Source organism: Symphalangus syndactylus, chromosome 4, assembly GCF_028878055.3.
Source record: "Symphalangus syndactylus isolate Jambi chromosome 4, NHGRI_mSymSyn1-v2.1_pri, whole genome shotgun sequence".
NCBI classification, from domain to species: Eukaryota; Metazoa; Chordata; class Mammalia; order Primates; family Hylobatidae; genus Symphalangus; species Symphalangus syndactylus.
Genome location: NC_072426.2, coordinates 149,013,044 through 149,026,942, shown reverse-complemented (window position 1 = coordinate 149,026,942; position 13,899 = coordinate 149,013,044). Strand labels below are relative to the sequence as shown.

Here is a 13,899-nt window from a genome sequence, read left to right as displayed (position 1 = left end):
ACTGCACTCCAGCCTGGGCGACAGAGAGAGACTCTGTCTCAAAAATAAAAATAAAAAAAAAGAAAAGAAAATGTTATGGAAGTTAGTTTCTGACCTAGAGCTTAAAGTAGCAGACAAAAGGGTCCTTTTTCTCTGTCAAAATATATGAAGATCCCAACTAAGAGATTTCATTCTAGAGATAGTTAATTCTGTGTCTGAAACATTTGAGGTAGAATAAAAGGCAGTTTCTAAATCGTGTTCTTGCCTGTTAGTCCTATGCACTGGGCTAGGTTTTCATGATCTTCTTTTCCACATCTCCTCTCTGTTCTCTGACCCAGGGACTACGAACATTTTTCCCCCTCACTTTTTATAGTTAATGCGGTATTTGGAACCACAACTTCCTTAATCTATTAACTCTACTTACTTGTCTATATTATCAACCTTGTATCACAAAGATGACTGTATTACATAATAGAGGAATATGTCAATATTTACTCAGTGTATATAATAATGTGTTTATCCATAAAGATAAGATGAAGTCTTAAAGGCAGCTCCAAATTAAGATTAATTAAGAAAAATGAAAGAGAATTATAATGGTTTTGGATTGAGTGAGCTCACAGAGGAAAAAAGTAATATACATTATAAACATTTCTTAGACAGTATTTGAAAGGGAAATCTGACTTGATAAAAATATAATCATATTTTTAACCACCTAGTTAACTTATATTTGTTTTATTTTATTTTTTAGAGGCAGGGTCTTACCCTGTGGCCCAGGCTGCAGCGCAGTGATGTGATCATAGCTTACTGCAGCCTCAACCTCCCAGGCTCCTGTGATTCCCCTGCCTCAGCCTCCCTAGTAGCTGGGACTATAGGTGTGCACCACCATGGCTGGATAATTTGTTTTTTAAAATATCTGTGGTGCCCAGGTGTGGTGGCTCATGCCTGTAATCCCAGCACTTTGGGAGGCCGAGGTGGGCGGATCACCTGAGGTTGGGAGTTCGAGACCAGCCTGACCAACATGGAGAAACCCCATCTCTGCTAAAAATACAAAATTAACTGGGCAAGGTGGCACATGCCTGTAATCCCAGATACTTGGGAGGCTGAGGCAGGAGAATTGATTGAACCCGGGAGGCAGAGGTTGCAGTGAGCTAAGATCATGCCATTGCACTTTAGGCTGGTCAACAAGAGCAAAACTCCATCTCAAAAAAAAAAAAAAAAGAAAGAAAGAAAGAGAAAAAAGAAAAAAAAAATAGAAAATATTTGTGGTGATGAGGTCTGTCTATGTTGCCTAGGCTGGTCTCAAACTCCTGGCCTCAAAATGTGTTTGGATTACAGGCATGAGCCACTGCATACAGCCCATGTATTTTAAATAAATGACTAAGAGTAGAGTGGGGCAAATACAATATGATACAATGGAAAGAGTATTAGATGAGGCATTTCAGTCCCCATGAGGACACATCATTGCTAGTTATTAAGCTTCATATAGTATATTTTATAATTCATAAAGCAAAACGACTATAATGTCAAGCAATTTTCTTTTCTAACTAGTTTAAGATACTGGAGGTTCAAAATATTTTTACTTCAAATGAGATCCAAATTTTAAAAAATAATCTTAAAACCACCATTAGCAACAACAACTTGGCTGGGCTTGGTGGCTCACGCCTGTAATCCCAGCACTCTGGGAGGCTGAAGTGGGTGGATCACCTGAGGTCAGGAATTCGAGACCAGCCTGGCCAACATGGTGAAACCAACCCCGTCTCCACTAAAAATACAAAAACTAACTGGGTGTGGTGGTGCATGCCTGTAATCCCAGCTACTCAGGAGGCTGAGGCAGGAGAATCGCTCAAACCCTGGAGACAGAAGTTGCAGTGAGCCGAGATCATGCTACTGCACTCCGGCCTGGACAAAAGAGTGAGACTCTGTCTCAAAAAAAAAAAAAAAAAAAAAAAAAAAAGGAGAAAAGCATCAACAACTCAACTGCCATCAAACAGGAGGGAGGGGAAAGGGGGAGTGCGTTTTTAATGGGCACAGAGTTTCAGTTTGTGGAGATGAAAAAGTCCTGGAGATAGCTGGTGGCCATGGTCACAGAATGATGTGAATGTACCTAATGCCACTGAACTACAGATTTAAAAATGATCAAAATGGCAATTTTTTCTTGTACATTTTACCCCAATAACAAATACTGAAAGCCTACTGACAGGTGATTGCTGCGAGGAGGCTATGTATGTGTATGCATCTCTCTTAATTCATTTGACAAGAGTCCATTTGGACTGGCTCTGAGGACTTTTTCGTATATTTTAAACATTGGTATAAGTTGATGTTGACTTATGTTGGTAACAATTGTCACATGAAAAAGCCTGTTTTAGACAAAAAGTGAATGGTTGTACGAGCGTGTTCTGCTGCAAAATTTCCAGAAGAAAAAGAAATCATGGATATTTTAAAATTTTCCTTTCCCTCTCATTTCCCTCTCTTTTGCTTTCTATGTGTGGTGAAAAAGAAAGCTATGAACTGAGGCTGATTTCTGAAGATGCTGAAGATACTCATAAAGAAACAGAACAGGAAGGAAAATTAGCCGAACATTAGGCAAGAAATCAACAGACATGGGTTCTAAGACTTACTTGGTCATTTATTAGCCCAGTCTCTAGGTGTCCCTGAGCATCCGTTTTTTTTTCAACATAAAGTGGGGGAAATTATGCTTTTCCCATTTGACTTACAATGGGTTACTGTATGTAATCATGTTTTATAGATTGTAAAGTGTTCTAAAAATTTAAGGTGGCATTATTGTATCTGCTGGCACTACAATAAACAATTGCTTTCACTAATGATTTCCATGGTATAAAAGGAATGAAGAATCTAAATGAGGAGCGTTGCTCCGTTCTGTGTTGATTATATGCCAGGTTATGTCAGCCTAGGGATGAGTTGAAGCAGAGAGGCTGCTACAATTTGGCTTTTTGATTTCCCTTATGGTTTCTCTCTCTCAATCTATGCACTGAGCAAGCAGCTCTCTCAAGAACCCTTGAATACAAATTGATATATATTCAGAAGAGATAGGTTTTGAGTTATTTGAACTCCAGTTATTTTTGGACAAAATTCATTTGAAAAGAGAAAATAATAACAAATGATTATACAAGTAAGAGGACTAAACATTCATTTATGAGAAATAAAGTGGAATGCAGTAATTGTGTTTCCACTAAATAGTTGCTTTTGTAATATTTAGAGGGTGATGTGCAACATGCTGCTGGCCTGCTTTAAAGAATGCATGTGAAATACAAGCTATAATGCAAGAAACAGATGCTATGGATAATGAGGATGTGAGCTATTTTTCATTAAAGGCAGAGAGTTACAGTTATGTCTGCGTGTGTGTCCTTGTGTGTGTGTGTGTGTGTGCTTGTGCGTGTGTTTCTCTCCCTCTGTGTGTGTGCTGGCTGATTTGGAGATGAAGACAGAGGCAAGGATCCTTTCTTTCTACTCTAGGAAAGGTTTATGCTCCTTGAAAGAGATACTGTTTATTTTCTTGCTATACCTTTTGTGAAGTATTGAGACTCTTGGACTGTGCCCTGTCACTCAGTAGGCTGAAGTACAAATGCTAATTTATTGCCAGACTGCAGCATTGTGATTTGCATTCCAAATCAGCTTGCAGATTCCCATTATAAATTGCTATCCTCTTGTTTCTTATCTAAAATTTGTTCCTCCCTTACATCACTCTTCTCATTCCCTGACACTGACCTTTAAAGAAATTCCCTTTCAAGAGATTCTCATTGGAAATCAGCAGCTTTCGTGGGCTAAAATCGTAACAATAAATAACAAAGACATCAATAGGGTTTTTCCTTCCAGTGGTTTTCTCCCTTTTACTTAAGAGTCATATGGCATTAAGTAAAATAATTACTTAAAACATGTATCTCTCAGGCTTAGAGCTTTATACTCACTCCTTTGACAGCCACGCTTCTATTTCTTTTTAAATCTCAAAGGTGTGGGATTACAAGTCCTGTCTTAGTAATAAACTTTTGCAGATAAACCCTGAGATGGTATAACTGCATCCTTTCTTGGCACCTTAAATCAAATTAACTAAATACTTAGTGAGGAGAGAAAAGAAAAACACAGTTTTTTGCAACGTATCTGACTGGGTGAGAAGCCACTGCTGCAGCATAAAGAACCGACGGGAATCTGGGCTTTCCCACTCTGGAAGCGAAGGGGGGAATTATGGGTTGGTGGTCGGCTTCATGTTAGGAGGACACCCCTCCATCTGTTCACAGCTCAGCCTGTTTCCAATTTAAAGCCCAGATTTCAAATACAAACCTCAATTTCTTTTCCCCATTTTAAATGCAAAGCAAGACTTGTGAATCATAGTGTCTCTGCTCCTGGGATTCAGACCAAATTTCCCCTCAAAATTCTCGGGCTATTTGTTTGAATACCTGCTTACAGTGGTACACAATGGGCAGCTTTGAGAAGAAAAATTGATAATCTTCACGGAAGAGTAATTTGAATGAAATTACACTTGACAGCCCGTCTCCAAGCAAACAAGAGGAACGAGGGAGCCTGAGCTAAGCTCTGAGGACTTGCCCAAGCCACTGCTGTTGGAGCTTCCCAGGAAAAAAAAAAAAAAAAAAAACCACCAGTTTTTCCAACATCTAATTGAGCTTTTGATTAATTCCGTGTACCAGATTCTACTGAAGAAAGGTAGCCATGGAAGAGAATATGGAAGAGGGACAGACACAAAAAGGTACTGTGCTAAAAAGCGTTTATTTGTAACTAAGTAATTATTTTGCAGTTTCCTTGTTTGCTTTAGACACTTGCCAGTAAGGCTAATGAATGTTTCTCTCTTGGAAGGCATTTTGTTCCTTCCTCTCCTTTAGTCTGTTCCTCACTTGCAGTAATGTCTGGCACGAATGTTGTCATTATTTGCAAATCTTTCAGATATAAGTACCGAAATGCAGAGTCGAGTATTAGTGAGAAGAGCATTGCGGTATTGTAGTGAACTATTCCTTAGACCACTCTTTGTTAACCTTCATTTATTTCGTGATTTCACGCTTGCCGAGCTGGGTCAGGGATCCCTAGTGTGAGCCACAAATACAATATTTGGAGTTAGTTAAAAATTTGGTGATGGAACCATTATCCATACCTTTGCATGGACATCTGACAGAACAAAGACCAAGACTATTAATTATCTTTCGATTGGTGCACCTTTTTAAAACGATCTTTAAAAACTAAAAACTAAAAACGAGAATGCAGTATAGGTTTAAGTAGATGGAGCAAAAGTTCGTAAATTTTCAGGGTGTATGGAAGCGTTAAGATTTTCCTTTCTATATAGTTGACTGTAACCAACTTCTGAGTAATAATGTTAAAGGAAATTTTTCGACATGTTTTTAAAGCTTGTCTAGGTATATCCGGCTGTATGAGTTAAAGCGAAATTGCCATTTTTGCAGGTTGAAATGGTCAAATATTGGTAATTTGGAATGATTCAATCAACTCGAGAATTGTTTTAATGTGTCAAATGGTAGCTTCAGAGGGAGCTAGCTTTCACCCCAGATAGGCAGCTTTTCTCTCGTCTGCTGTCGGGCTTATGTAATGTCAGAGAAAATGGTCTCATTTTCTTAGTACTGAAACAGTAACACAGGTAATACTACATAAAGGTAATATTCAAGAGTAGTGTTGAAAAACATTCAGCTATCAAAGTTAATTTCAAATGTGTATAAAGGCACTTATTTTAAAAAACTGTATTTTATGTGATAAAATATATAGGGTGGAAGCACAGTATAGTTACCACATTTTTAGCCATTTAGCTATGCTGGGTTTCTTCTCTTAATGTACACACACACACTTTGAGGCATATATGGTGCATACACACACACACACGTAATAAAGGACCATTGATATTAAATATATAAAGGTTTTATATAAGCAAGAGATAATAGATAAGTTCATTTCCCAGTTTTAGTCCTTAGTATCCTTATTAATGATAATCTGTAATAGAAACACAAAAATCTACGTTAATAGCATGTGATCTATTTTTAAATTTAAAAAACCTCAGCTCCCTTTATTATATGCATGAATAGCCTAGGTGTTCATCAGTGATTGTAAATGGGACATTTTAATGGTAATTTCTGTTCTTACAAGGCATCTCAGTGGACTATTTTAATTTAGAATAAAATATCTTATGACAACATCTTTTTTGTAATACCTAATAATGATACTTATTGGCCGATCAATTTGCTGAAGGAAAGATAAAAAACATTTTAAATAGAGGAATGATATTCATTACACTAAATAAAACCTTGAGTTAAATCATGGATTGTGGTAACAGGTTGAATGTGTCTGAGCAATCCTTGGTAGATGCAGGAACCAAGAAAAATGATGTAATTAGTTGTGATGTTTTTTTCCCAGGTAACACTGAAAAGCTTTCTTTTATGGGGGTGGAGGTGGCCATGCCGTGAGGGGAAGATTTCTGTCACAGTGGGTTTTTCGTCATTAATATATGCACCAGCAACAGTGGTGGAAAGCAATTTTAAATCAGAAAAAATGTTTAGTGGTCTATCAGTTTGTAAATGTATATGAATACAATATTTGTGATTTAGGTTTTCTTCTTAACTAAGAAAAGAGGATTTAATTTTCTTCACTCTTGATCTTCTGTTCCTCTCAACTACGCCTATGACACCTTTTCTATATAAGTTTGTTGTTAGAAAGTTACATTTGAATCGAAATGCTCTGTCGATATGTGCGTGGGTTGTAACTGTGAAATTACTGAAGGAACAATTTGACAAGCAGACAAAATTGTTAGAGATTTTTCAAGAGTTTAGGTGGAGAGACTTAATGATCTATCTAAAGCAAAGCAGCATTTTGTGTTAGTTCTTAACCTGTTTTTCCTAAACTGCATAGGATTTTCTTAAACAGTAATTCAGATAACACAGAGTTTTCTTCCATTTGCAAGAAGTAAGTGGTTTTCAGTCTTTTCTTAAAATTTAGACATTGTCTTTCCTGTTACATGTCACCAAGACTTAAAATTCACATCAGTGTTTACTCATATTACCTTGCAAATACAACTAGAATGTAAAATTGAGTGGTTTCATGAATTAATTGCAATTTCATATGTTTGAAAATATATATACTTGATGCTTAAGCACTTAAAAAGATCATCCATAAGAAATATATTTTTCTTCATAGTGAGAGCCCACTCCCCTCTCTAGCTTTAAAAGACAATTGAGAATAGTCCTAACTTTCATCCTAATTTAAGTATATGTGTTCAGCCAGAGAGAGGATAATATTAAAAGTATGGGTGACTTCACCCACCAGCCGTTCTGTTCAATGAGCCCATGCTTGATGTGAAACTGAGATGGGGATCATTAATCTGTTGCTCCATCAATTTCTGCCACCCTCCCCAAAGGTGAGTATCTCATTATGCTGAGGGGAGTCTAGTATTTTAAGAAACATATATTTTTTTGGTAAAACATGGCCTCTAAATGAAAGCCATTTACTTCATCTTGTGTTCAGCCAAAACAATGGTATTCTAGTATAGAAAAAAAAAGGAAAAAAGAAAAGAGTGTTTTGAATTTGGTCTTTACTATGGCCATAATAAACCTAGAATCATCTGTCACCAAAATCAAGAGCCATTGTCACAAAATCATGGCAACAAGGACCCCAATTACTGCAGAGGGGTTGAGCAAAGTGAATAAAGATATTTTTATGAAGATTTAACAGGTACGCATTTATGACTTGTAGCCATGCAACTGTTTCTAGAACATTTTGCCAAATCTTATGAGAAAATATGTAAATGATTTTTGGGTTTCTAATTAGGAGTGAATTGGTGAATACACATTCAGGTCGCCAGACAAGTGGGTGACCATCTCTTCATGGACAGCCCTGATGAAGGCCTTGCTGAATTAGGAGGGGTTCACAGAGGAAGGCTGATGAATCAATAAGTAAAGGGAGTAACAAAACTGTATAGAGATAAAAAAGAAAACAGCAATGGACAGAAAGAGCCAGCCGGTTGGAGTCTTCATAAATTGGCTGAACTGTTCAAACAGCCAAAACCCTGATGGCTTTAATTTCTGAACATGAACATTTTATGAAACAGGTCTCAAAATTACATGGAATATACCAGAAAGTTTTGATCAGCACAAAAGATAACAGCCACAGTGTCACTCACCATATTTTTCTAGTGTAATAAACCAGCAGCTTATATGACTCTGTGCTGTCAATGTCAACCACTGACTTTTCCAACACCAAAGCCCCGCCTACCATCGCCTCAGTGGAATCAATTCTTGGTGACTCTCAGGGACTGGGTCACTAGCAGATGTAGATGATTGAGCTGAATGTGATCAAATGACCAGTTCCATCATTTCAAACAGCAATATACAGCCAAAGTTCAATGGTCATTGTTCATCCTTAGCTCAGTAGCACTAACCTATTTGTCATTTCAGCATATCTTTAACTTATTAAAACCAACAAGAATACATAAATGAAAGGAGAGGGTACAGGTTTATTTTCTTTGTTTTTCATATCAATGTTAATGTTGATCTATCTCATTATTTAAAATACTGTACAATTATTGTTGACAAGAGACCCCTTCATCATATACTTCATACATTTATACACACATATTACTATAAAGGAATCTGTGCACAAAAGGATATACTGTATATTGTACTTAATATACAGTATATTTAATATACAGTACAGCTTATAGGCTGACTAAAAGTCTCTTCAGACATTTTTTGTGTGTGTAAGATTATTTTTATCTTGAAAGATGACTCTAGAACCTAACCTTTCCTTAAGCAGACATCATCCCTGAAGAAGAGACACTACTATAATCAACGAAAGAAAAAGGCAGCTTTGGCTTCAGGAGACTAGGAAATATTGGCCAACCTATATTGCCCGGTGACTTCAGTGCCAGACACTGGCCTAAGGACTTTACCTAAATGAACTCATTGGCTCTTCACAATAACCTTAAGTGGTACTAATATTGAGGGAAATAAATATCAAATAGGTTAATTGACTAGACCAAAGTCACATAGTAGTAAATAGTAGAGCTGGGCTCGATACAATCAGAATGAGTCCAGGTTCTGAACTTTCAACCTCACCCTCTACACTAGATGTCCACAGCTGCCTGCCTGGCAGCCACACTCCTTCGAAGGACTGCCTCCCCAACATGCTTCCATCGCACTCATCAGCTATGATCTGTAATTTATGATTGTGTTCCTTACCACCAACTCTGGCTTCTTTTTCTTTGCCAGATATGAAAACTTTTTCAAGGGCAGCCAATCTGTAAGTGCACTAGCAATCTATGACTTGTAAGTTGTGAATTGAATCCAAAAAGATGAATTGGTTCAATTGGCCTTCTTTCTTGAGAACTGGGAAAAGATGACTCTCAGTATGCTCTGAGGATCTCTTTATCCCACAGCAAATTTTCATAATAACTATGCTGCCCCATCTTTCATCTACTCTGGGTGAATCTCTATTCTTTGCAATCAAACGACCTCTAAATAAAACAAATCTTCAGATCCTTTTAGGAGTCTTACATACAGAGGCTTAGTGCTAAGAAATTTTCCCTGAGTTTAACCTGGTGAGTCGCAGCTGAATCAACTGTATATTTAATGTATTAAATTTCAACTTTGACACCACTCTTTGGTATATTCTTGATGATTTTGATTTTTTTCCCTCACTGATCTTTGATTTTTTACAATTTAAATAAATTCGTCCCTAAATCATTGCCTACCAGTAAGTATTGGTAGTATAATATTTGGAGAACTATTGCAAAGAAATTAAAGAGACAGAATGTGTCTGGTTTATTAATAGATTTATAGTCCTTAATATGTCATTGAAGTCTGTAGACTAGTGGCTAAGAAAATAACAAAAACAACATCAAAAATCTTTAAGCAGTCATTTAAGTGTAAGAATTAATAATTTGCTTCTTAGCTGTTGGCTACTTACAGACCTATGAAAAGGGAACTGGTTTTATCCATCTAGTGGACAGACTTCATCTCAGCAAATACTGTCACAAATCATCTCTTCAGCTGCCATTTCTATATTTGGATAACAAGGCTAGAAGAAACATAGAGAATCAGATTTTATAAAGCATATAGGAAAAATCTGTCCTAAGATTTGACAGCTATGCTTTTACTAGCATTGTGCTTAACCTGAAGTGTCCTCCTGGGTATAAGAAGTTACTTTTACCCCTTGGTATTTTAAAATGTAGTTCTACAACATCTGTCAGTAGGGAAAATTAGTTATATTTTTAATAAAGTTCAATAGATATTCGTAGAACTTCTGCATTGTTGTGGTTATTATGTCTGCTGTGGTTTAGATAGAACATTTTAGGATTTTGTCATTTTATATTTTCCTTGGATCAGTTGCTAATTATGGTTTCTTTTAGTGTCTGTGGTACTGTTTTTCTCAGAGATCCAAAATATCAATAACACATTTCTAACATCTTGTTCGGATGAAGGATATGAATAGATTTTTCACAATGTCATTAAAATGAGTGAATTCACCTTTTCAAATGAAAGTGCTTGATATAGTTGCTTCATTAATTCCTTGAATTAAAGTTTAAATATTTAAAGAGACTAAATGAAAAGTACAGCATGATAGATCGATAGATATTGATAGTGTCCTTGGAGTGATGACTTCTAAGAAACGGTTTTTAGAAATTAATTATTCCTTAATTCATCAGAAGACAATGGCTCATGAGGGATTCATAGGATACAGGAGATAACTTCTAGTTTGTCCATTGTGAACTCCATTTTCCCCCAAGCAAAAACCCCTCCCCACCATTCAAAATGTTTGACAGTTTTCTTTTTCATACATCGAAGGCAGACTGCCTGGCTTACTTTCAAAAATCCTTTTGGATAGCATCCATACTAACAGGTGGCACAGCTGTGGATTAGCTGATATTATAAAAATAATTCATGTTTTTCCACGTGCTTTCAAGTTGTGACCATTGTCTTGGATATTCTTAATCCAACAGTAACTTACTTCTTTGTACTGTGAACAATACAAAGAAAGAAAAACAGAAGATAACTGATTTTTTTTTTTCAAATTGTGAGTGGGAATTCTAACTTTGGTCAAAGATGAGAGTCAGTTCCTTATTGGAGTCTGTTTATAGAGTTCACTAGGGAATTAAGTTATAATATGAGAAAATCTGAGGTCAGAGGAAAAAAGGAAGAATGACTGTTGGCTTTTAAATGATGTGTATTAAGAGATGTCAACATGTTAGAACATTAACTGCTGTCTATATCCAGATTCATTTCCCAAAGAAAGAAAGACACTTTCTCACATTGTTTAAATTGTTTAATGTTTTTGGACTTAAATTTTTATCATATGGGAAATGATGTGTTTTAGTATACTTACCTCCATCAAAGAGAGGAATTAGATGGACTCTATCCCTGAGAATGATGCTAGAAACAGAAAAGAGATTGTTCATATTGCCTCCTATTAGGCGGTGGTCATGCTTTTTCTTGGTTATCAAGTAAAAGTGAGGCAATTAAAGTATTTTGCTAATTAGCATTCTTCATTGATTTATAATAGAACTTTCAATGTCTGGGAAACTATTTTCTACATTTTTATGGTTGCAATTAGTATTTCCCATTAGAAAGGTTATTTGAATGGTGAATTACCTATTCTTTCTTAACAAAAATAAAATATCGGAGAAAAACTTTACACCTGTATTTATTCCCTGATTGTTGTTTTATGCAACAAAGTTTAGTAAATAATTCAAATAAAGAACTAGTACATGGCCAAATTTCCTTCCTCCCAAAACTTGACAGCATTTTTTTTGAGATTCTTCTACACATTTCTTGTGTTGGTGGATATCTACTTTCATTTTTTTTGTTTTGTTTTGTTTTGTTTTGTTGAGACAGAGTCGCCCAGGCTGGAGTGCAGTGGCGCAATCTCGGCTCACTGCAAGCTCCGCCTCCCGGGTTCACGCCATTCTCCTGCCTCAGCCTCCGAGTAGCTGGGACGCCCGCCACCACGCCCAGCTAATTTTTTGTATTTTTAGTAGAGACAGCGTTTCACTGTGTTAGCCAGGATGGTCTCGATACCCTGACCTCGTGATCCGCCTGCCTCGGCCTCCCAAAATGCTGGTATTACAGGCGTGAGCCACCTTGCCCGACCCACTTTCATTTTTAACAGCCTATACCGTATCAGTTTTTCTGTTCAGTTTAGTTATTGAACATCAGAAACATAATTAAGTACTTTTACTAGCATGATTTATTTTTCAAGGAAAATATTAATAATAATAGCTAATATTTAATAATCCAGGCACTGTTCTAAGCATTTCATATGCAGTGTCTAATGTCAATATATCTTAACACTAGTTAATAAATATTGATTACCGTTTTTTAATAAATATCAAATGTTCTTTGACTTTATGGTCACACTATTTGGTCAATGGCCATTGGGTTCAAACTCTACAGGAAACTAAGAGAAAACCTCACACGAACATCCAGAGAAAAAAAGAATTGTCATGTAACAAAATGAGATAGTCTTCCATTTCACCAGAAGGGAGAATGAGCCAAATGATTTCTCCGTTTTTCTAGTTAAAAATTTATTTTTCCCATAATAAGGACATTTAAATTCAAATTTTTGGAAGCACAGACTGGACATTTGAGTGGCAGTAAGGAATTATATTTATTTTTCTTCAAACACCTTTCAGTATTTCAATATTCAATAATAGAATTCATTATTAAAATAAGGGTTGAGCATTGTTTGAGCAATGGAACTCTTAGATATGACACTGAATGTGGTTTGTCCATTTAAAGCCAACCATAGGCTTTGAGAGTCTCTGTCTTAAATAGTACCCATGTATTACCAAAGCCAGATTCATTTAGTGGTTTATTGTCTCAGAGACTTTATTTTAGTTTTTCATCAAGTTAAAAAAAAAAACCCTTTTACAATGGAAATAATGCTTTGAATACTAGTCGGAATAATTGAACTTAAAGCATTTTAAATCTCTGCTCAACCATTCACAGTAGAAAGTTGTAATTAAGTCATAAGATCTAGAATTCAGAAACCACGCACTCAGATTGTCTCTATGAATTTCAAACATGTATAAAGGCCAGCAGTTTTTCAGTTGACCATCATAATGAATGGCCAATTGGCTTTTGGTTTCCCAATCAGATGACTTGTGTTAAAGCCCTGGCTCCTTTTCTCCACCTTCATTTTCTCTATAATATTCAACTGTATTTTTTTGAAAATCTCCATTCTGAGAGTTAATTTTCTCTACCATTATCTTTGGGTTTAGGTCTGTTTAATGTGAGTTAGATGTAATAATGACTAGGTAAAAGCGCCTGTTACAATTCCTGGAACGTAGTAGGAGTTGAGTAAATGCAGATTCCTTCTCCATGTTTCCTTTCCTCTCATCGCAACACACTGTGCCCATTTAAAAAGGTGACCAAGCAATTTTCCTTGAGTCAAAGAGTCAGAATTAAAGGACTAATAACTTTTTCGAATTGTTGTAACAGTTATTTCTTAAATGTTCGTCACTTACTATATGGCATATCTTGCTGTTTATTTTTTTTATGTATATGTTATGCTGTAGCTCCCTTCTCAAATTACAAATTCCTGAAGGGTAAAGATTTTATCATTTGTTCATGGACCCAACCTGCAAAGTGCTCTGAATACAAACCATTCATAGCTGATGATAATGGTGATGATGGTGGTGATGATGGTGGTGGTGAAAGGAGAGCAGCAGGAGAAAGAGAAGGAAGAGGGGGAGGGGAAGAAAAAGAAGAGGATAAAGAGGAAGAAGAAGAGGTCAACCATACAGACTAAAGAAAGAATAAAACACAATTTTTCCCCTAAATAGAGACAGATCTAACAGAGCAGCTAAACCTGGCTTGGGGGAATGCAGCAAGGACTCCATTTTATGCCATTAGATTTGAATTAAAAATAATTCTTTTGTTCTTTGACCTGAAATATATTTAGTAG

At 36.2% G+C, this 13,899-nt stretch overlaps 1 protein-coding gene across 2 annotated transcripts in view; it reads left to right on the top strand.

The window, feature by feature from the left end:
* The window catches only part of GPM6A (glycoprotein M6A), a 383,459-nt gene that overhangs the window by 192,189 nt on the left and 177,371 nt on the right, over window positions 1-13,899 (top strand). Inside the window, exon 1 of one of the 2 annotated variants that reach the window (XM_055276463.2) lies at window positions 2,692-4,699. The exons of the other annotated variant lie outside the window; for it this stretch is intronic. Coding sequence (XP_055132438.1) covers window positions 4,663-4,699 — 37 coding nt within the window. The 5' untranslated portion in view covers window positions 2,692-4,662. Of the gene's footprint in view, window positions 1-2,691; window positions 4,700-13,899 lie in introns of those variants that run through there. 2 annotated transcript variants of the gene reach the window in all.